At 36.1% G+C, this 25,330-nt stretch overlaps 2 protein-coding genes across 7 annotated transcripts in view; one reads left to right on the top strand and one right to left on the bottom strand.

Annotated features, from left to right (window-relative positions):
• Positions 1-6,538: 6,538 nt before the first annotated feature.
• LOC149535647 (CAAX amino terminal protease family protein) overlaps positions 6,539-25,330 on the bottom strand; it is a 183,717-nt gene continuing 164,925 nt past the window's right edge. For 2 of the 6 annotated variants that reach the window (XM_089803461.1, XM_089803457.1), the window contains 4 exons: positions 7,906-7,997; positions 7,417-7,523; positions 7,250-7,300; positions 6,539-7,070 (listed from right to left, as the gene is read on the bottom strand). In XM_089803461.1, the coding sequence (XP_089659587.1) occupies positions 7,265-7,300; positions 7,417-7,523; positions 7,906-7,997 (235 nt within the window). In that variant the 3' untranslated portion in view covers positions 6,539-7,070; positions 7,250-7,264. Of the gene's footprint in view, positions 7,301-7,416; positions 7,524-7,905; positions 7,998-25,330 lie in introns of all 6 variants that reach the window. The other 4 variants (XM_089803459.1, XM_089803456.1, XM_089803462.1 and 1 more) reach the window with 2 other exon arrangements.
• On the top strand, positions 14,782-17,385 carry LOC149535651 (uncharacterized). The gene is made up of 6 exons (XM_089806466.1): positions 14,782-14,921; positions 15,044-15,276; positions 15,394-15,546; positions 15,632-16,032; positions 16,137-16,542; positions 16,678-17,385. Exons 1-6 carry the CDS (start codon positions 14,833-14,835, stop codon positions 17,259-17,261), a joined length of 1,866 nt encoding a protein of 621 aa, XP_089662592.1. The 5' UTR covers positions 14,782-14,832; the 3' UTR covers positions 17,262-17,385.

Raw genomic sequence — 25,330 nt, 5'->3', positions numbered from 1 at the left:
TAGTACACCTATTATCCTCCCTAGCTAAAGAGCATTAAAGAATTGTAGATTCATTCGGATAAAGCATATGTGATAAATCATTGTATATATATATATATATATATATATATATATATATATATATATAAGATATGATATGATAAAGAATAACTTTTTATTTATATATACTTAAATTCACATGTATAAATATATATATTTAAATGTGGAAATTTAATAGAACCACTTATGTAATTATGGAAAAATCAATATAATAATAATGATTTCAGGAATATTAGTTACATACATACATATATATGTACATATAGATGTATGTGTGTATGTATATGTATGTATCTATATACATGTGTGTGTGCGTGTGTGCGTGCGTGCGTGCGTGCGTGTGTGTGTGTGTGTGTGTGTGTGTGTGTGTGTGTGTGTGTGTGTGTGTGTGTACACAAACTCACACATATAAATATAAAATCATTATCATTATCAAATATCAATATTATGGGTTGATAAATTACTATTTGTGTTTAATATCACAACTAAGTTTGTTTTATTATTGGTAAAAGTCAAATATAGATCAAGTCAGTTTGAACCAACACAGAGTGATGCCTATGTAGGAACATGACTCTGCATACTATGGAATCATGTTCTGTCATGGGCGCGACCCCACATGTGAATCGATAAATAAATGTGGTCCTGGACAAGTAAAGTAATATTGAACACATACAATTACTTAATATTCAAGTTAATAATTTCATACACAACTATAAATGATTGACAAAATAAAAAGGAGGTACAATTGTACTTACAATATAACAAACCTGTTATTAAAGCAGCAGAAAAATAATTTGAGAAATTATTTCTAAAATAATTATACAAATCTGACCTAAAATTTTAATAGCTTTTATTTAGACAATAGAAAATGAAAACTAATATTTATTTGCATATTGATTCATTATAGACATGAAAACCAATTTGTGCATTCATGAACAAAAGGAAAACAAAAAATGATAGAAAGTCCACTTTCCCATAATAATATTTAAGTAAAGAGGAATTTTCACATTTCAATCCCAAGTGAACATGTATCTCAAAATCCAAAGTTTCCAACACACACATAACCAAGCTGAATGAGGAAACATCATGAAAACAATTTAAAATTACTCAAAGTCAAATTCATAACCAAACAATATGTAAGCAAACACAAAATTTTGAGAATAATTGTCCTTGAGTAGCATAGATGCAAAAGTAAAATGACACAATCTAGAATATTGTTCATTTATGAAATAATAACATTCCATAATTATCAAAGTTCTTTTATTCTTCAACCCTCTATACCTTAGTCCCTTTATCCCATATATATGTCTCCATATATATGTCTTCTTTACCAAAAAAGCATATATATAATTTTGAGACAGTTTATTTAACTAACGATCTTTGAAAGTAATTTATATAAAATAGGAAAAGGTCATAAAGCATAATGATATTTCTAAAGCCAAAATTCACCATCATCACTTCTAATAATAAATAGATTCCATACATCCTTAAATAGGGAATAGTCAACCTGACCTAGGATAAGGGCTCCTACCTACATGGAGCCATACTTCCATAAAAATATTGTGTCAGACACACCTTTCCCCTTCTTCCAAAATGAAGGTCACCATTTGACACTTTGCATATTCTCCTTCCATGTGATAGAGAGTAGCTTAGAGAAAATGTTAGTTTGTCTTGTCTATGGACAATTCAAATTGAATGATAGACATTGATTCTTCATTCCAAAATCCATCATTTCAAGAAAGCCCTATTCTAAGAAAATTCTTTAGCTATTGTAATGGAAAAGACCGAGTTACAAAATTCCACCATCTTTCTTTGTATCCAGGGTTTTTAAAGATCATTAATTTCAGCTATAGATAATAAGTCTATTATCTATAAAAAGGTGTTAATAATTTAACAAAATAGTTTTTTTGTTACACTCACTATTTAAGATATGTACTTTCTTAGATTTTGAAAATATTATGTTTTGAATGATGTGCAACACAATATGGTCAGAAAGTGAATATATACCATGATGAACAAATCGAAGGTTAGATTATTACACTAACTCACTGACATCCCGAGAGTTGATGTAGTGATCAAAATACTATTGGCAATCAATGACTTCTACGACACTGCAAACTAATATTGGTATAGGAGCACCTAGTGCAACACACCTCCATGAGGCCATTTTGGCAAAATTGCTTTGAAAATATGTCATATTCATCTAAGGTCATTTAGGCCATTTTAAAACTTTTTGTGTGCGATCAAAGTCTTAGGAAGTTGTTTGAGGTTCTTAGGAAAAAGTCGTGCAATAGTTGTAAATGTTTCTAAGCAACTTGTTCTTGCAATGTTGTCAAACAAGAGAAGTTTTAGGTTTTGTTAGTTATAGTCTAAATATTGGTTTGTAACCATTGGAGATGTTACATAAATGTTTCAATAGGTCAATTCCATCAATCAAAGGGTGATTGATGGATGTATGATGAAGAGATTAATAAAAATTCAACTTTTACTAATTCCTAAATGTCTTTTTTATATTGCAACCAATTCTACAAATCTATACAAAGGATACATGATTTGAAACTTGATATATTGGAAAGAGTGTTGAAACCTCATTTATTTGGGGTTAGTGTCATCACTTTTTATTAAATTGTGCACAATCTATAAGCATTTTACCTAGATAAGGTCTAAAACCTCAGGTGTGAGGGTTTGATCCACAAAATGATATTTTAGGGCCTATTTCACCACTTAAAATTTCTATAAATCAATGGAATAGAGGGTCTTTGGATGCATATTATGTTCCATAAATTTGCAAGCAAAGGGGAGTGAGTTTGATGCAATTCTAGTGATGTCCTGGTATGGAAACCACTTATTTTTTGTATGAGAAAAATGCGAAGAGTTGGGTTTGATTAAAATCCATTGGAAAAGTGTGGCAGTTTAATCAAGTTTTCTCTTTGGAGATCAATTTTGGTTTGAAAGTTATGACAAAAATACACGACTTGTTACCCCCTTTAAGATCTAATTGTTAATTACCAATCAATTCATGAACACGACATGTTCCAAAATGACCCTATCAATTTTTTTGATATGTATAAGAGGGGCCAAAAGGTTATTCCAAAAGGTGATTAGATTGTTAAGGTTAGGCAATCCATGGGACATATTCTTCAAAACCCTATTTTTAAGTGCTACTAAGAAGTCTAGGTATAGGAAGTGAGAAATCCACTAATTTAGAGTTTGGAATTTGCAATAGTTGTTTGAAAACCTTTATAATTTTGAAATATGGTATCAATGAAGACCTAACTACCCCTATTCTCTATCAATTGGTATAAAAGCTAGAAAACACTGAGAGGGAGTTGCAATAGAGGGTTTGTTGCATCATCCAATAGTGACGATGTTGGGTAAAAGGTATGCATATTTCTTCCACTACTAAGAAATGGGTAGATGAGGTCTCATAGAGTGCATCTTCTTGAGTCCTATTGGGTAGAGGATAGTTGTGTGTGTAAAGAATGTATGTGTGGAAGAGATACTTGCAAAGTGAGGGTTTACAAATTAATAAACAAGAAAGGAAGAGAGGTAAAGAAGAAAATTGCGAAGACAAAAAAATAGATGTTGTACAAGAGAAAAGATAGTTAAGGCAAGCTTTGAAGCAAATAAAAGAAATGTGAGAAGATATGGAAAACATAATGGAATTTGAGATGCAGTGGTTGTTTGAGAGAACAAACCAAGAGCAAACATGGCATTTACCTATTAAAAGAAAGGTTAGTGTATTAAGAAGATTGTTTGGAGTACAAGGCAAGAGGAGACAATAGAACTAGACATCACAAAAACCTTTGTTGATGAAGGGGGATAATGAAAAAAAAAGCAAGCTAAGGTGATGGTGGTCAGTAACGAAGAGTTGATCAAAGTAGAAGAGGAAAGGTGCATCGCTGTTGAAACCATTTTAGAACACAAAAAATTGAAGAATGATATATTTTGGAGGGAAATGATTTTGAGTTGGTATCAAAATATGAGTTGTGGATGGTTAAGGATGAAATCATTTTGCAAAATCAAGGTTGGTTTAAGAGAATTTTTGATATGGTGATGGAAGGAGTGTTTTCATCATTGTATTTCAAAGAGCATAGTGATCCTTCAACCTTTGTTAAATTAGAGGTTAAAGAACCAAATAAAGCATTAGTTTTAGGGTGTGTCACAACATGTGGAACAAAGAGAAAACACAAGTGAAAAGCTTAAGGATGAGTTGCTAAGGAAGGTGGATATGTTTAAACATGCATCTCATATGAAAAAAGGAGGAAGAATCACACAGTTTTCTTGTTTTCATTGCAAACTTAAAGAGCAATGGACCTAAGTTCAAATGAAGTAGAGTATGGAATGGAAGCAAGGTGATATGGCATTATATGACATCTATCAAAAAGTGAAACAAATACATGTTGGAAATGACAAATGCAGGCAAGGAATTGATGTGACAATTGTAAATTTACCTCTTAATTTGTACTTTTCAAAACTGATTATGGTTATAGGTTATGATGCAAGATCATAGGCATTTATAATCATTGAGAGGATGCAAAAGTTTCCACGAATGTAGGAGTGTGTCTTGGATGTTAAGGCACTCAAAAACTTAAGGATCAAGGCCTAGCTCTTGTACTTGATTGAATGGAAGGGTGTACTCTACAAAGAAGTTGATTTGAAGATTAGGGTTATTTTTGCATATAAAATAGATTATTACAAATCCTCAATGGATTTGAGTTCTTTTTATGTGGGGGGTATGGTGCAAGAGTACCTAGAATGATCATGCTTCCATGAGGCCATTTTGGCAAAATTGTTTTGTTAATATGTCTTGATCATGTCATAAATCGTTTAGGCCATTTAAAATTGTTTGTGTTCAATTAGGGTATTAGGAAGTCATTCGAGGTCAACAAGCAAAGGCTTAACAAAAGTTGTAAAAGGTGCTAAGCAACTTTTTCTTGCAAAGTTGTCAAATAGAACAAGTTTTTGGTTTTGTCTATCTTAGTGCAAATATTGGTTTGTAACCATTGGCGATGTTGAAGAAAATTTTAAATAGGTCAATTCCATTAACCAATGGTTAGTATATGAATGTAAGGTGAAGAAGTTGTAATAAAAAATCATTATTTCTTGATTCTTTGACATCTTTTTTTTGTTGCAATCAACTATACAAATTTGTATAGAGTTTACATGATTTGACATTCGACGTATTGGAAAGAGTGTTGAATCGTCTGTCATTTGGCATCAGTTTCATCATTTTTTTATTAAGCTTTGCACCTTTTTATAAGTATTTAATGAGACATGACCTAAAATCCTAAGTGTGGGGGTTTGATCCACAAAATAATATTATGGGGCCACACCATTGAAAAATTATATAAATTGGTGAATGGAGTGTCTTTAAATATATTTTATGTTTCGTAAGTTTGCAAGAGTGGGGGAAAGAGTTCACCATTTCCCTTAAAGTGCTAGTAACTTGTTCCAAAAATTAGAAACTAAAAAAACACTAATAGGCATGTATTTGTTTAATGAAAATTTACAAGCTTTTTAAGCTAGTTTTTTTCTAATGAATTTGAAGAGTGATACTAATAAAGACTTTCTAATGAAGTCGAAGAGTGATATTGATAAAGAAATTAATACTGAGAGCTAACATGCCTGCAAACACAAATTTAATCAACAATTTCAAATAGGAAAGAGGAATATCCCACAATAGTACCTTGTAGTAATAAATTACATTTATGAACTTTAATTTTAGTTGTAACCTAGTATTCCAAAATTTCGAAGTTCATTTCTCTATATTTTATTGTCATCAATTCCCTTGAACTATGTACTCTTAAATGTCATCCTTGCCCCAATATCCATCTTTGTAACTTATATGTATTTTCTTGAGATGAATTAAAAAATAGATTTTAGAACAATAAGGATTGCACTGATAGTCATTATAGTTAGTACACCTACAACCTATACTATACATTGAAATTTAACAATTCTTTTGTCTTCATATGTAAGTTAGCTACTTAAATTTTTTTTTTTTTTTGTTTTGGCTTCTAAGTATTAATGAAGCTCCCTCAAAAATTCGTTAAGCGTCAAAGGGTCAAAAATACCAATTTTAAAGTGTCACCGAATATAGGGCCCCTATTGCACTATTAGCCATTCATTAAGACAAACAAAAAGTTTGCAAAATTGATCCAATACTTTTCCATAAATGCCCCAATAATCAAACTTTTGCACAAATGCTCCAACAATGGTGCACTATTAGTACCAATAAACTTGCATGATTGATTTAATTGCTAACTTATTTTTCCATAAAAAGAAGCTATTGGATCATGAATGATTTTCTAGTGGGCTTTTAATTTGCAAAATGCAGTGCACAACTATTGGAACACACTTGGGTAATGGTGCTCTTTCCCTACCTCCCTACATTTGAAGACACTATTATTGGATATCTTGCAATAATTAGGAAAGATAAACCAAATCTGGTCCCCTTGAAGAAATACTACCATTTCAGTGAGGATGATATCTAGTCTTTCATGAAAAATGCTGGACATTACAATTTAATATATATATTTCCGTTTTCCCTTATACTAGGATTCTCCTCATCTGTTAATTTCTTTCAAAATTTTACTTACAAATATTCATGGACATAAGTAAATATTATTTTACCTTGCCTATCAATCTATTTAAGATATTGCTGTCTGATATTTGAATGTCCCTGGTCTTTGGAAAACCAATGTTACAAATGCATAATCATCAGCAATTCAAGTGATTCTTTGGAGACCCTGAAGATGGCATTGTCACCACCATAATTACCAAGCATCTTATTGGTGTCCAGTTTTACTCATATGGTTGGATGATTTGGTGGCTGCTTGTGTTAATGATAGTTAATGCAACTCAATCAGAGGTAGGAACTTCACAACTGCCCTCGGCTTTCTGGCTGTAAATTTTGCAATAGAAATGTAGCAAAAGGGTTGAAAACATAGTTTTTAAATTTGTTTTAATTGTGGAACAGGATCAATTACTAAGAATCAATCTTGCAGCTAGCATTTCATCTCAAAAAGCTGCGAAAGACAAGGAATTACATTAAATTTGCGAGACTCGACAAAGACAAATGCTCACTGTGCCAATAAAGACAAATACATGCTGACAAATTTTCTGTCATAAGGTGAGAAATGAACTGCATGGAAAACAAAGATCTTTGTTGAATATATTCCGTAGGCTGTCTAACCAGGTTCCTTACAGATTTACAGTGACTTCATTGCACAATATCCTGAATGTCATAACCTTGAAGCTGCAAAATAAAGTGCATATATGATTAAGAGATGTGATATATCCACATATCTTTAATAACTACAAGTTTGGGTAACAGCTGAGAAATACTGCTTGATTAAAAATCACAATACTAACTCTTAGGAATGTCAACAATATAATCACTCCTGAGTTCCACAATGCGTGTATAGTTGTGGAAGTAAGAAGATTTCGAGTTTGCGCGTATGCAAATCCTAACACTGCCCCTGTTTCATCAAAATCAGGAATCATGCAATCCCATAACGACCAATTATTCAATAAAGCTTGGAACACATTATGTTATGATGAAATTAGTCAATGTATGATACCCTTAGTCCCTTAACATTCAAAGATCACATACTAGTTAGTGGCCTTAATATTTCCATGCAGAAACACTCAACCTCTGGCCTTAAATAAAAAACCTCTTATCCATATCCAATACACTTATGCAAATTATGTAGTTTATTTTCAGTTTTTGAAGAAAAGCAAAGTATAACAAGAACGTTGATGGGAGAATTCAGATGTGCTTAAGAAAACTACATTTCTTATCACCACACTCAACATTGTACAAAACTTTGGGAGTCATATTAAGTGGATAAAGAATCATACCCAACACAAAGAGCTGAGGAAATTCTCCAGGCGTAAGATGTGCGAAGGCGAAAAGGCTTGCACTTAAAATCACAGCCACAGGAGTTGGAAACCTGGAAGACAGATCACAATGAAATTGGTTTAATATTGAAAATAAAATTATTAAATGTCAAATTTTGAGTAGTATAGAAACATTATAAGTGATGGACTGCTATATCCATGTGTTGAAAATTGACACATAAAATTTTGCATTGCAATTAAAAAATATGTGCAAAATACAAGCATGCCTCTTTAAGGGTTTCAACCAAATTTTGCAGCTTCGTAAATAGTATTTTGAGTTAAAATTTGACTCTTTCTTGGCTGAACAGTCTTTAAAACATATCATATGCAAAGTCAGACACATCTGACCTACATCTAGAGAACAAAACTAAACTTCAAATAGGGCTGCTGGTTTTCTTGAGCATGTGGAACAAAACTGAACTTCAAATAGAGGAATTTGCTAAATATGCTTGCTATTGATGCAATAAAAACCAAGTTTTTGCAGCATTCTTAGATCAAACATGTTAGAAACAGCATACTGTGGGTATGCATCTGTGGTCCTGGCATTGCATAGCAGTCATCCAAAATTCTCTAGGGATGTGAGGAGAGGTAAAACATCTCATCTCCATCATTCTTTTCCCCAGCTAGATTTGTAAGAAAACTGGAACATCCCTAAGATTATCCTACGCTTTGGAAGCTCTACTTTCTTTTCTATCTATTCCAGTGAGAATGATGTGAGTAGCTTTTTTAAATAATATAAAGTATAACGCAAGAAGATTTAAAGTCCTCTATCATTATGGCTAAGCCCATATATAGAGGCCCATTATTTCTAAATTCTAACATACATGCCAAGCCTCTGCACTGAATTTTCATTATGGCAGGGTCTATGTGTTAGTGTAAATAATTATTATTTACACTTTACTTAAGTTTACTTAGTATAAATGCATTATTTTATTATTTATTAGGTTAGACACCTAGGAGTTTGTGTACTCATATGAGTTGTCATGTTGACAACACAGGAGTAAGCAACTCTATTTTAGCACATGGTGTCTACAACACTAGAATATGCATAATCAACTGAGTTGTCATGTTGACAACACAATTGTTCGCACTCTTAATTAAGCACATGGTGTCTACAACATAATTTTACGTGACACACCTTTGTAAGCTTATCCCCTCATCATCGCACTAACTCTTCTGCTTAATGGAGGATAATCCACTCTTGGTCGATATGTGCTTAGTTGTGAGGCTTATCATATTGCTAACTCCTAGACATTCTAGAAGCATTCTAGAGGCCTTTATATACAGGCACTCCTAGTGTACTATTACATCAATTGAATATCATATTGTTATTCTGATCATAATCTGTTGGTCTATTTTGTGCGAGTTATTGTGCTTCTTGGTCTTGGGTATTTTTCCCTAAGGCAAATTCTTACATGGTATCAGAGAAAGGACGCGTCATTTCATAGCCATTGGAGATCATTCTTGCTTCACATCTCTAAGGACACCTCGATTCAGATCCGAAGTATCCATAGCTATTGGGAGCATCTAGAGCCAAAGCAGACCTCACCATTGCGTCTGGAGTGTCATTTCAGTGAAAATTGACTATAAATTCACCTATGTTGGGCTATAGTCAAATTTGAGGCAAAATCTTTTTGCAAACCGACACCCCGAAAGCCCAATTTGCAAATACGGTATGATCTATTAGATCTGCACATTTATTTTGTTTCAAATCTGCATTTAGTTTTCTCTATATTTATTGTCTTTTTCAAATTATATTTTCAGAAAATATTTCTGGTGTATCAGGCCTACAAAGAAATTTTTTTTGCAGGAATCGGGTGGTCAAATCCTGACCCCCGCAAGTGGAATATTCCTTAATATTTCTGGCATATTCTTTTTAATTTTTTGGCGGCAAATTCTTGCAAATTCTGGCCCATTTTCCTACCAACCGGCGGCACTGCATTGCCAAACCACTGGCTGTCTTCATTCAACAATCACTTAGTGGTTTCTTCATTTTAAGCACGGAGGAGGGTCAAATCCATGTGCATGTGGGACTAAAGTCCCACCGCAACACCCCCCCCCCCCCCCCCCAACCCTCCCCCCCCCACTGGCCTTTTAACTCTTGGCGCCAATTTTTTCAACACTCCCATCGGCGTTATTTATTCACCGACTCATCATCTGCACTTCCTGCAGCTTTAAAACCTACACCTGCCGGTTGAGCACCCTTTTCCGACGCCGTGATCTCTCTGCTGGCCCCCGCCGTGTTCTCTCCTTCGGTGAGGCCACATCTGCGCCCTCCACACGACGCCTACTCACAGCTCTGCGGCCACGTCCGTCCTCCACGCAGTGACACCTCATCCACCAACTCATACAACGGCCAAGTCAACGATAGCAGTCTGACGGGTAAAAGCTTGCCACGTGTACCAGTGCCGACCCTAACATGTCAATGAGCCATCTCACTACCACAAGCGGATCCGCACCTACACATTCGGCCTGACACGTCACCATTTTTCGTACTATCCGTACAGCAAACGTCACCTACGTCACCCAGGGAGGACAATTTTTTATGACATCATAACACTGACTTAAATTTGATGGTCGTTTGACCGTCATTCGCAAACCAAATTGCATTGTTGTGACGGTCATTTGGACGTCAAATTTAACCTCGCAATTTGCTACTTAGACCCCTCTCCAGATTCAGTTTTAATTTGACAGTCCGACTTTGGGAGGCCATATCTCAATCATCTGAACTCCAAATCAGGTGCAATTATTTTTTATTTTGGCTAGAATTTTTTGAATTTTTTAGTGTGCTATTATTTTCTAGTTTTGGCGCACGGATTTGTCAAAAATTGCAATTTTTTGTGATTGGACCTGTCCAATCCTACATTTTGCAACTTTAATATCTCCGTACGGGCTCCTCTGGACTCCAAATCAAGTTCTATTTTTTTTGAAAGTGAATAATTTTTGTCTACTTTCCATATCTACAACTAGATTATAGGCTTGTGTGGACAAACATACCTCTTTCAAAATTAGGTCATTTTTTGCATTGTAACGCTTTGATAAAACTTCAGAATTGTTGTATATCAGAGGTACATTGTAAAGTTCCAAATTTGAACTCTAAAAGGAGGTTGTAAACAGCAAATCAGAAGACCACTAAGGCCAAAATTGGCAAGTGGCTATTGTAATTGCACTAAGTATAAAGTGCCAAAATCTTTCATTGGGAGGGTGGGGGGGGAGGGGTGTTTCTTGATTGAGTGAACATGGGGGGTGTCTCTTGCTGTTGTGTTCCTCTTTTCCAGTTGTTATCTTTCATTTCTTGCATCATGGAAAATCTTAAGATTCCAAAATTAACACCACATAACTATGCCACATGGTCTATTACAATATGGTGTTAATTGATGCATGATGAAGTTTCTCAATATGTAGATGGTTCCCTTCCTAAACCAACAGGTGATAAAGTATCTCAAAGTGATATTGAAGCTTGGGTAAAGGTAGATAGGAAAGCCCTAAGTGATATTAGGATGGGGTTTGAAGACAAGATCCTCTATCAGATCACGAAGTATGATACATCCAAGGAATCTTGGGATGCCCTCAAAAACCTATATGGTAAAGTGACTAAGGAGGATGTTTACAAAATTAAAGATGAGCTTGTCTCCCCAAATCCTAAGACCTTTGATTCAATATAGGATTTTATCATTAAGGCGAATGAATTAAGAACAAAGCTTGATGATTGTGGTAGTCCTACTAAAGATGACAGGTTGATCTATCTCATTCATAATAAGTTGTAATCCGAGTACTCCACATTTGTCTCTTCCTTCAACACCACAAAGACTACCTTAGGAGCTTCTTATAAGAAAATCACTTTTGATGATTATGCTCAGCTGTTAGAGGATGAACAAACAAAGTTGACAACAATGGAAATTCTAAAGTCTTCAAAGTCTAAGGCATTGGTGGCTAATAATAAGGGTTCTCAAAATTCAGCTGGTCAAAGTTCAAACAAAGGAAAGAGAAAAAAGAAGTGGAAGAATAACAAACAAGAGGATATAGAAAAGACAACACCAACATCAAATCAACAAGGCAAGTCTTCCTCAAATACAAACAAAAAGGGGGACACTAATCAAGAGAAGAAAAAGTGTGCCTATTGTAAGATGGGTCATGACGAACATCAGTGTTATCATAAACAGATTGATGAGTTAAAGAACATCATGAAGAAACAAAATGTTCCACTACCTAATGCTTATAAGGAGAAAGGATCTTCATCCTCAGATTCTAAGGGCAAAGGGCATGCTTTACTCACAAACTCTATTAGTTAGGGAGAATGAATCATTGATTCAAGTACCACATGTCATATGGGTGCGTCAAAGCGAGATTTTTCTTCCATGACACATTCAGAGGTACCCCACATCTTTGTAGGTGATGATACTAAGGTGGAAGTTGAAGGTAAAGGTGAAGTTGAGATGAACAAGGGAGCGTTCAAGGATGTTCTATATGTTACTAATCTTACCTCCAACCTTCTTTCAATCTACCAAATGATTGACTATGGAGGTGGAAATAAACTTGAATTTCTTCCAGATTCAGTGGTAGTGAAAAGCATCAAGGATGACTCTATGATTGCAACAAGTGAAGCCAATCATGATTCAAGGCTTTACACTTTCTCCTCCTTTGTGCCAAAATCAAATGCACAAGCCTTGTTATTACATTCAAATGCAGAAAGCAAACTGTGGCATGAGAGATTTGGATATCTCAACTACAGATATCTTCAGCAGCAAGAAAATGGTCAATGGTCTACCTCAAGTACCGTTTTCAAAAGGTGTTTGTTCAGGTTGCTCACTTTGAAAACATCTAGAAAAAATGTTCGAAAAGGGGAAGTCTTAGAGAGCACAATGTGTTCTTGAATTAGTTCATAGTGATGTGGCGGGCCCATTTCCAGTGCCATCATTTGGCAAGTCTCGCTATGCACTCACCTTCATAGATGACTACTCTCGCTTTACTTGGGTTTTCTTCATGACTCATAAGAGTGAAGTGTTTGAAAAATTTCTCAGCTTCAAGGCTCAAGTAGAAAAGCAATCAAGGAAAGCCATCAAAGTTCTTCAAACAGATAGTGGGGGGGAGTATGTGAACTCAAGACTAATAGAATTTTGCACTCAAGAGGGAATTGATCTTCAGCATTCACTACCATATACGCTATAGCAAAATGGTGTTGCTGAAAGGAAAAATAGAACTTTCAAAGAGATGACCACGTGCATGCTACTAAACAAGTCTCTTGATCAAGTCTTTTGGGCTGAAGTAATGAATTGTGCTAACTATATACAGAATAGAAGTCCTCATAAAGCTTTGGATGGTGTAACTCCTTTTGAAGCATAAACTGGTAGGAAACCTACGGTTAAGCACTTCAGAGTCTTTGGTTGTCCAACATGGGCACGAATACCTCTATAGAAACACAAGGCATTGGAAGCTCAAAGCAAACCTTGCATCTTTGTTGGATATGCGGACTCACTCAAAGCCTACAAGTTGATGGATCCAGAGACACATGACATATTCTATGTGAGGAGTGTACATTTTGAAGAAAGTTGTCCATGTTTTACTTCTTCAACTCCTCCTTCCTCCTTCATTTGAAGAGAGTGATAGTGATAACAATGACTTGGAAGATGTTTGTCCCCGACCAACACAACGGCATCAACCAGTTGAGATTGAGGATACTCCTACTCAGAGTAACGAGAATCGCCATAAAATCGCCTGAATCGGCGATTCGGCAATTAGATTCAGCAATGGCGATTTTTTTGGAGTCGGAAATCGCCATTGCCGATTTCTTCAAGTGAATCGCCGATTCAGGCGATTCAGGCAAAAAATCGCATGAATCGCCTAGAAAAATCGGCAGGAATCGCCCGCGGCCAATAAAGTATAGAGTTGTAAAATTTTAAAAAATTGCTTGGTTTTTTTACTTTGTTTTTGACCATTTCTCTTTGTTATAACCCTAAAGGGCCTTCTATTTATTTAACATGAGTAGAAGAGAGGAAAAGTGAGAGAGAAGAAGAGAAAAGAAAAGCCATCGGTTTCTAACCGGCAAGAAGAAAGAGCACAAAAGAGATCAGCAATCCATTTGTGGAGGCCATCAATTGCATTGGGAGCATTAGGGAGCCAATCTCAACACTCCTCAACTCATTTGCAAGAGGTAAGTGCTCTTTTTTTTTTTGCATGTTAGTGTATTATGCATTTTTTGTTAAATTTTTATAGTTTTCAAGATTTTTAGTTTAGATCTTGAATGTTCTTTATTTTTACTAAGTTGCAAACTAGGGTTTGTTGTTTTGTAGCTTTTATTAGCTTCAAACTTTGATATTTTACATATAAATTTTTATTGCAGCAGCCTTTGCTTTCATTTTTTGCAAATTCGCAATGGGTAGAAAAGATGAATGTTGGAAATATAACGAAGAGTTTCCTGGAAGAACCAAATATCAAACAAAATGTATTTTTTGTAAAGAAAAAATAACTTCTGGGGGTATTTATAGATTGAAATACCACATTGCTGCTATACCTGGACACGATGTTACAATTTGCACTCACCAAACTCCTGAGGCAAAACGCACTTGCTTAATGGCATTAGAAAAAATTGAAAAAGACAAAGCCAATAGGAAAATGCAACTTGAAGGGTTAAGGGGTATTGGCTCCCATGTTCCCGCATCCGCATCTGCAGCCGCATCTGCATCAGCTTCTGCATCTGTAGGTTGTGTTGGAGAGGGTTCTTCTAGGCCTCCTTTTTATCCTAGTTCTTCTGCTCGTGCTGGTGCTAGTCGGTCACATACTGAGACAGAGTCCCACACCAACCTATTGCAGCCTAGAGTGCGGAAAAAATGAATGGATAGTTACTTTGTGCCCCGCACTACTCCTGGTTCCCAACCCACGCTTGAGGGCATGGGTTTGAACAAGGAAATTCATGATGCTGCCAGAAAGGAGATATGCAAATTTTGGTACTTTTGCAACATTCCATTTATTGCAGCCAGGTAATTGATTCTTTTTTCGTTGTTTTCTTTAAAGTTAAAATTAAAAGTAAAAGTAAAACTTTAATTATATTTACTTGTTTTATAATTTGAGTCTTTGACATCTAAATTTTTATTTGTGACAGGGCTCCTTATTGGCAGAACATGATAGACGCGGTTGCTATTTGTGGTCCGGGGTTTAAAGCCCCAACTGAGGCTGAGTTGAGCGGATACCTCTTGGATGAGATGGTAGAGGACATGAGGGCTGAGCTCGAGGAGAACCGAAAGGAGTGGATTGCAAAGGGTTGCACCATCATGACTGATGGTTGGACAGATAAGAGGAATAGAACACTCCTCAATTTTCTTGTATCCTGTGGAGGTAATTGATCATTCTACTTTCCTACATACATAATTGTAAATTTTGATTTGTTGAATGCTAATTTGTTGATGATCCATTTAATTTTAATATTCTAATTCGTTGTTTTGTTACTTGTAGGATATACCATGTTCATCAAATCCATTGATGCTTCCGCACATGTAAAAAATGCCACATACTTATGTGAGGCTATTGAGGAAGTCATAGCAGAGGTGGGAGAACAAAATGTGATCCAGGTGGTGACGGATAATGCAGCAAGTTATGTTGCTGCAGGTAAACTTTTAACTTTTCAAGTTTTGAAAATAAATTTATTTGAATTTTGAAATTTGAATTTCTAATTGACTTAAAATTGTTGTAGGTAAACTTTTGATGGAGAGGCACCCCACCATATTTTGGTCCCCTTGTGTGGCACATTGCATTGACCTCATGTTGGAGGAAATTGGCAAACTTGAGTTTGTCAAGTCATGTGTGGAAAGGGCAAAAAACATATGCAAATTCATTTATAATCATTCATTTGTCCTTAGCACAATGAGGAAGTACACAGAAGGAAAAGAGTTAGCTCGCCCAGGTATCACGAGGTTTGCCTCGAATTTCATCACCTTGCAGTCCTTGTTGACATCAAGGGATGAATTGAGGAGCATGTTTGTTGGGCGGGAGTGGATTTCCTCTTCCTATGCTACGACCACTGTAGGGATAGATGTGGCGGATTGCATATTTGATGAGGATGGTTTTTGGAAACCCGCTAGAGAAATCCTACAGGTAAATTTATTGCAATTTAACATTTAGTATTTTACTTTTACTTTAAGTTATATTATTTTATATTTAAGTTTTGACTCAAGTTTTTTGTTTTACTTTATATGTAGGTCACTGAGCCCCTTGTAGCTTTGCTACGAACTGCTGATGGGGAGAAGCCCTCTATGGGCTACATTTATGAGGGCATGGATAGGGCCAAGGAGGCCATCAGAGCCCAATATGCAGGAGTGCAGGAGAGGTATGGCCCTATTTGGGACATCATCGATAGGAGATGGCAGAATCAGCTCCATCGACCCATCCATGCAGCAGCTTACTTTCTGAATCCGGCATATCGTTTCCGTCCTGAGTTCAAGGCGGATGCGGAGGTTCTCACTGGCTTATACACAGTGATTCAGAGGTTGAGTAGCGATGAAGATAGCGCTGCTGCGATTGTTGAGCTAGACCAGTTCAACAATAAAGAGGGGCCACTTTTCTCTAGCAGGATGGCCATAAATGCTCAGACAACACTACAGCCAGGTAAAAATTAAATAATATATTCAATGTTCATGAATCTAGATTCTAATCTTAAAGTTGATTATGTAATTTTAGAGTTAACTTGTAATTTGTAAATGAGACTAATTGTTTCTATTTTCAATTTTTCCCTTATTGCAGATAGATGGTGGCAAATGTTTGGGGCCACAACCCCAAAACTTCAAAAAATTGCCATTCGTATTCTGAGTCAGCCAAGCAGCGCTTCTGGATGTGAGCGCAGTTGGTCCATGTTCGAGCACATCCATTCGAAGAGGAGAAACAGGTTGACAGTGCAGAAGTTGAATGATATTGTCTTTGTTCATTACAACCTCCGTCTTAGGATCAGACAGATTTTGGGCACTGACTCCTCTCCGATCATTCTAGAGGAGATTGATCCAGAATCAGAGTGGCTCACAGAGGTTGTGGATCCAGTCTTCACTGAGGAAGACCGTGTGTGGGTTGACCAGGTGGATATAGAGGCTGAGGCAGCTAGAGCACGTTCTTCAGGCATTGGTAGACGCACACGTGCACGCACAGGCACAGGCCCTAGCGATGTTCATGAGCCCATCTTACATGCGGGAGATATGGCTCGGCAGTCCTCTAGGACCTACATTAGACGCCTTGCTACTAGGCAGACTGGATACTCAGAGGTTGAGGCTGAGGCTGCAGCCGAGCTTCAGGATGATGTTGAGGATGATGATGATGACTATGAGTCTGAGGCTTGAGCTGGAGCCTTGTTTTTATATTTTGTTTACAGATATTGATACTGAATCATTGATAGACATATGTTTCAAACTTTCATGGATCTTCATCTTAGATTCTTACATACATTTATGATTTGATGTCTTATGGATCATCTTACATACATTCTATGATTTAAATCATTGTGATCATTTGATTTCTATTTACTTCAGCTAGCCTACAATTTACATTTTAGATAACATAGTTACATATGTGATGGATTTTATGTTCCATGTTTATGTAAAGTTTTAACTTCTATTTGATGATGTTATAGTGTGTTTAAGTTATATTCAATAAAGGGTGCATGAAATAAGTTTTAAATTGTTAAAATCTTTAAATTTAAAGGGTTTTTTCAAATTTGCCGATTCATTGCCGATTCATTGCCGATTCACGATTCGATTCGGCCTTGCCGATTCCGATCCGATTCCGATTCTTGTTACTTTGCTCCTACTACATCTTCTTCCAATCTACCTAGATGGGCTAAGCAAACATTGGATGTACCAGGACCATTGGCAGGGAATCCTTCAGATACAAGGACAAGATCACAACACAACTCACTCCCACATGCTTATATGCAATTGCTTCAGACCCACAATCATTTAAAGAAGCATCAAGTATTCCAAAATGGGATAGAGTAATGGAGGAAGAATATAACTCTTATAAGAAATAATACATTGGACTTAGTCTCTCTTCCTAAGGGAAGAAAATTGGTTCAATGTAAGTGGACCTATCAGACCAAATTCGCAGCGGATGGAAGTGTTGATAAACATAAGGCTCAACTTGTTGCAAAAGGTTTCTCTCAAGTACCTGGCATTGATTACACTGAGAGCTTTGCACCAATTGCAAAGATGAATTCCATTCGTTTGACACTAGCTATAGCAGCAACTCAGAGATGGGTTGTTCATCAGATGGATATGAAAAGCGAATTTTTGAATGGGGATCTTCATGAGGAGATATATATATGGAGCAGCCACAGGGATTCATACAGGATGCTACCTTGGTTTGTAAATTGAAGAAATCTATGGGCTTAAACAAGCACCAAGAGCTTGATATGCCAAGATGGATTCTTTTCTTCTCTCAGCAGGGTTCACCAGATGTCATTCTAATCTGAATGTCTACATTCTTTAGAGGGATGATTCACATTTGCCTCTTGTGCTTTATGTCGATGACTTGATCATTACAAGGAGCACAACATCCATTATTGATAGTATCAAGGCTACTTTGCAAGACAAGTTTTCGGTGACAAACTTGGGTCTACTACACTATTTCCTTGGTATCAAGATACATCAGCCTTCATCAGGGATCACCTTATCACAACCCAAGTATGCTCTTGATCTACTTGCTCGGTTTCACATGAGTGAATGGAAGGCTGCACCTACCCCATTCCTTTTAGGTGTTAAGTTAGAAACAAAGTGTTCCACTCCACTTGCTGATGCGACTTTGTATAGACAGTTGGTTGGAAGCCTCATCTACTTGACACATACACACCCTAACATCTCATTTGTAGTTGGCATGGTTTCTCACTTCATGCAAGAACCACATGAACTTCATTGGAAGGCAGCCAAACAAATCTTGCACTATATCCAGGTTACACATACACATGGGATACACTATGCAGCTAGTACTGAACTTCAGTTAGTGGGATATACAAACTTAGACTATGCAAGGGACCTTGATTCTCGCAAGTCTACTTCAGAATATATGTTTCATCTTGGTTCTGACCCCATTTGTTGGCAGAGTAAAAAGTAGAATTTTAACATTTCTTTCTCATCGACTGAGGTTGAGTATCAAGGAGCTGTGACTACGGCAACAGAAGCTACTTGGTTGCAGCAGATTCTGAAGGAGTTTGGTTTTGATCTACCCAGAGCCATAGTCATCCATTGTGATACCCAGATTGCTATTGAGATCTCAAAACATCCAGTGCAACATCAATGCACCAAACAGATTGAGGTTCATATGCACTACATCAGAGAGTTGATTCATGAGCAAGTCATCGCATTGCAGTATTGTCCTACTGAGCAACAGGTAGCCGAAATCTTCACCAAGCCCTTCATAGAGGTCAAGTATATTCATTTGCGAGATCTCTTGGGAGTGAGGGATTTTTCACCAGGGGGGTCACATGATCCTTCTCTTCTCTATTGTACATATCTCTCTTTTTGGAGGAGGGTTTTTCCCATGAGGTTTTCCCTCTTTCTCCATTTGCAGAGAAATTTCATTGCATTGCATTGCATTTGTACTTGGGTACCTAACATGGCCTTGTAACCGGGACCCATTATGCATTTCATCATAGCTTTTGTGAGTTTAAGTGCATTCCCCTAAATTGCACTTAAGGGGGGGTGTTAGTGTAAATAATTATTATTTACACTTTATTTAAGTTTACTTAGGATAAATGCATTATTTTATTATTTATTAGGTTAGACACCTAGGAGTTTGCATGCTCATATGAGTTGTCATGTTGACAACACAATTGTTTGCACTCTTAATTAAGCACATGGTGTCTATAACATAATTTTATGTGACACACCTTTGTAGGCTTATCCTCTCATCATCACACTAACTCTTGTGCTTAATGGAGGATAATCCACTCTTGGTGGACATTTGCTTAGTTGTGAGGCTTATCATATTGCTAACTCCTAGACATTCTAGAGGCCTTTATATACAAGCACTCCTAGTGTACTATTACATCAATTGAATATCATATTGTTATTCTGATCATACTTTGTTGGTCTATTTTGCGCTAGTTATTGTGCTTCTTGGTCTTGGGTGATTTTGCCCTAAGGCAAATTCTTACACTATGCACATACCATGGGTCCAAAATGGTTGTGACTTCTATAGATTCCACAGTTTTCTATGAAAAGGTAGAAAAATGCGCAACTTCAAAATAGACCAAATTCATTCTTCCAAACTTGCAACAACAATATTATGAATTAGATTGCAAAAGTGAATGACAAGTGCATAAAGTGCATGTCTTGTTGTTCCCCGTGTCTTGCGAATATTAGATTCTACTTGAAGATATTGACCACCTTTTACCATGGTTCTTCTTATACTATTACTTTCATTTTTATTAGAATACTTTTTGACTAAATGAGCGCAAAACATCTCTTTTAGCTAGCTACCATGGGCACAATGCTCCTTTCCACCATGTCAAGTACTTGTTCTATGACTGTTTTTGTCTTTTTGCTTTCCAACTCAGCTCTCAGTCATATACTCTTTTATGTGGGTTTAACAACCACTAGTTGTTCTTCTCCACTCAATATGACAACCCTACTCTTTTCCTATAGTGATGATTTTCGTACCTATACCTGCTCGATCCCATGAACATCTTCCTCTTCTTTCACATCCCAATAAGCTCATCATGCCTTTGGACTTGCAAATGATTTCACATGACCTCCATGTCTTAGAAGAACCTCAACGTCTTCTTCTACTGCTATGTTGTAACTCCATATAGATCCACTTTCGTAGAAATGAAATCTCCTTGGCATGTTTTGATATTCACGATTGCATCAAAAAGCCCATCCAACTCGTATGGAAGGCTTTGTCTGCTTGGTCAATCATTACTGCCATACCTAGACTTTCACTTTCTTTCTCCTCACTATTTACACTATTATTATGCAATTTGTTGCAAAATATTCACAAGGTCTTCCTATCTCTTAGTACCATTGTTGATAATTGATGCACTTGCCATCCATCACTCTAAATACTTAATTTTTTCTGCTGTTCTCAAGCACAAGCTTCATATTATCCATTACACTACCATATACATATAGATCATAGCAGCAACCACATCATCTTCTTCAAGGGAAAACACAACCTCTTCCTGATCACCTCAAACAACATTCAAACTCTTTCCCACTGCTGCACCTGCACTCAAATCAAGAGATCCATAGGCATCCCATCCATTGGCACTTTCTACTTTACTCCATTGCATGGTAACTTTTCTAGCACACATTCTGCTACCACCATAGCACTCTCTTATATTGTCATTATAACATTATCAAACAGTTCTTCTACCACTACTGCAATGCATTCTCCACACTTGTACTTATCTCCTCCATCTCTTTCCTATGCCTAGCAGGCACATTGTTCAACTCTTCACCACTGATTGCATTCTCACCATATCTTGCTGCCACAAGATGGATTTCCAAGAGTCTTGTTGTGTTGTAAACACACACGCCCCATGCAAATGGGGGGTCCCCATTTTTCACTTCCTAGTTTAGCGTCTTGTTTAGTTGTCCGCAGGTTGGGAACATTTTTGTCAGGTTTCCTAGTCTCCTTTTAGGAAATCTGTCTCTAGGTTCCCCATCAAACCTTGCATAAGTTTAGATGACTGCAAAATGATTGTAAAATGTTGTCAAGACAACGTGCTAAAAATGAAATTTATGAAAGTGTGAAGTGGAAAAAAAAAATGAGAAGTGAAGAGATTCTGAGCTTGAAAGGGAAAGTAAGAAAAATCTAAAAATCCCGTAGACAAAGATGGAATTCCATATTTTTGCAACAATAAAAAAAATCAATGACAAGAGCAAACTTCCCCTTGAAATTCCATTAGTTAAGAAAATTACCACTCATTAATCCTTGAGCAAGTTGACTTTCAACCTTGTAACTTTGAGGAAATCATGTTTCCACTAGAAAATCCTTGCCTAAGTTGATTTTCCACTCACAAGTCCTTGATCAAATTTCTGCCAAAGAATCCATGTTCATTTCAAATTTCCACTTGCAATTCCATGACGACCCCAGTTATCCCCTTAAAGACTCTTAAGGAGGTCAAATTTCCCATTCAAAAATCCTTGTGAAAGGTGAATTCCCATGCAATATTCTTCTTAATCTGGAATTTCTGCCCAAATAAGTGCTTGAAATTTAAATTTAAAAGATAGAAGCAAAAACTTGAGAAAAAATAAAAAACCATTTATTAAAGATGGAATTTTCCGTTTGAACATGGGAATATGAATTCCAAAACTGAAATGAAAAATCCTTCTTTAAGGTTAAGCATGTATACCAAAAGTGAGCAGACTTCTATAAACCCTTATTCTCAGAGTCCCATGGATAAGGAAGCTTGAGAGGTGGCATATAGCTCTCTATCCATGACGTGCAAAGAATCAAATAATGTGATTGTGGCTCTCAAATGAACCTAAGGATGGAGACCCTTGCAAGGTGCACCATAGAATGAGATATTCGTAGAGTACAAACAATATGAGTGTTAGTATCCAAGAATCCAAATGAATATACAATGTGATGGAGCCTTCATTTCATGATTATGACAATATGACGAATACAGCTCTTATACTAGCAATCATAACAATTCAAGATACCAAAAAACCAATCAGTTCAGGATCTATTTATTTCAACATGACATAAGGATGTGACTTAGCAATCAAGCACGATAGTAGACACAGCAAGCGCAATTGGATAGAGATTGGGGTCTGTTAGTGATTTAATTTCAATGAAACATGCTGACAAATTTTTGTGGCAACCATCTTTCACAGATAACTAAACTTAGATCGAGCAATTTGAATTACATTGTTAACAAGATTCTTGAGGCCAAAGGATAGGAAGCTTCTTTCAATGTCTCTATTTAGAAGATTCTTCTTCAGAGGGCCTCCTGCTGGTTTGCTGGAAACTCCTAAGAGACTTTATGCTTTTGATTCATGTTTCTCCATTAAGGATCTACTGGATGAGATGTATCTTTCTTACGAGAAATTGTCATCGAGTTGCATGAAAGGCTTCTAGATTCTCTATTCCTTGCATTCAGTTTCAAAGAAGGTGAAAAGAGAAACAAGTTTGCATGAATTGTCAATGAAATGATGACAAACTGCCCTCTTTTGCCCTTGTGTCTCATCCGATATTTTCTCCAAGCAACAGACAGCTGGTTGTAAAAGAGAAATCATCAGAACGTTATGCTTTTGATTGTGAGCCGGAAGGTTGGCTTGTACTACTTTATTTTGTGCCTTCTTATCTACAATAAGCTTCAGATGGTTGAACACGGAGCTCTTGACAATGTTTGTTGGGATGCATCAAGAGGTTATTTGCAGTTTCTGGCACCTCTAAATCTTTTCATTCACAGTTGTGATATTCTCAATATGCAACTATAAAAGCATGTCACCAGAATGTCCACCCATAGTGCATGCACTTTCATTGGATTGTATCATCCTTTACGTTGTGCCTAACTTTGATTCTCAAAAGAAATGTTGTAAATAAACTCCAGCAAATACGATCACAATTACATGACAACAAGAAATAAGACTTCGACGACTGTATAAGATAGGTCCAATATAATTCATTGGAAGTGTTTGTTTAATGTGAGCCCATTGTCAAACTTGCAAAAGTAATATGTGATGAATAATAAATGAAGTTAAAGAAACGATGGAGACGAGAAAGTAAGTTTGCAATTAGCAATGATTATGGATGAAAGACCTTGTATAAAAAATGATGCCTAACAAAGGACTCGCTGCGCAAGGCATTGGCTATAATAGAGAAGCAATGTCGAGAAAAATCTATTGCAAAACCAAAGCCTATTCAACAAATCGATTCAGTGAACGTTTAAACAATGATCACCAAAAAGTATTGTTTTTGAATTTCCTAACAATATGGCAAGATTTTCCTCAAGACTTTTCGATGTTTTTGATATTATACGACGTAGATGAGTATCGACGATTAATGTTTGTTCCTTCCTTAACGATGGTGGTAAAATTATTAATGGTTCACAAACAATATGAACTGATTTGTTATGAAGGGATATATTTGTTTAGAAAAGCACCCCTTCGTATGAGTATAAATAAGAGTTAACCAAACAGAGGACAAGAAACATAACAAGAAAACAAATCATTGAAGTAATAAAAAATATGAGCAATGAATGAGATATAAAAAGAGAAGTAATAAGGAGGAATAAATGTTTTTGTAGTTTTGATATACTGGATATTGTAATAAAACACAAACTATTTGTATTCATTTTCATATTTAATGCATGAGCCTTGGTTTCTTTATTCGTCTTGAAAATCTAAGTTCGAAGGATTTTGTCTACATTCATCTCATGTGATATTTGATTTTAAATCAATTGCTGCTAATGGCAAAGAATTTAATTTAAATTTAAGTATTTGACTATCAGAATTTGCATATGAAACGTTATCTATATTAATTTTGTCTTAATTGGTTTTCCCAAAGAAATTAAATTCAACTAGACTAAGGTTTATGTTGCCAATTGAAGCTTCAATCTATAAAGCAGTAGATAGTATAAGCACTATCTCTCAGGGTTGTATATAAGGGTTTGTAGAAAGTTTGACTCTATTTGCCCAAGGCCGGATAAGGGATTGGTCTGCAACTTATTTTGTGAAAGTGGTTAATGTCTGAGGCCTTGAAGTTCAATATTCTGCCATATTCATAACTCAAACATTATTCCTTCCATTCAAACAATATTCATTTTACAAGTAAATATCTTAAAGAATCCATATAACTTCTATTTTAAACAAGTGTAAAGATTTTGCCAACCTAAGAACTCCCAAAGTTTAAATTCGCTATAGAAAAGCTTTGAACCAAGTCATAAGGGTTTAAGGAAGGTTTGCCCACTAGGTTTCGCAAAGCCTAAAGTGTAGGGGAAGTGAATCAAGAAATCATTCCCACTGGTTGGCCAAATCCTACTGGAGAATTGGCAAAGCCCTTGGATTTCCAATTTGTGGTTTTGGGAATTAGAAGATTGTTGACTCTATTGGGTAGGGTTGCTCACAATATATATTGTGAAGTTACTCATAATTTCAGAGTTCGTAGATCAGAATCAAAAAATAGTTGTATCAATTTGTTTGGAAGCGTACTCTACTGGAAGCGAGAACCCGGATGAACAACACAATCAATACATTTCTTGAAAGAGGTGGCAACTCTATTCAATAAGATTTCAGTTGGTAACTCTAATGAGGGAGAAGACTCAAAAGGAAATGGCAGATAGTTTTATTGCAAATGTATCAATCATTTCAAAGAAAACCTTTTATTCCAGATGGCATCAAGTTGTTGGATCTCAGAAGATTTGATATTAAGCCCAACAAATTGTTCTCAAAGCTTTCATCACTTG

This window comes from Cupressus sempervirens, chromosome 10 (genome assembly GCF_028749045.1).
Source record: "Cupressus sempervirens isolate cs-2001-9-10 chromosome 10, ASM2874904v1, whole genome shotgun sequence".
Lineage (NCBI taxonomy): Eukaryota > Viridiplantae > Streptophyta > Pinopsida > Cupressales > Cupressaceae > Cupressus > Cupressus sempervirens.
This window is presented reverse-complemented; position numbering and strand designations above follow the sequence as displayed.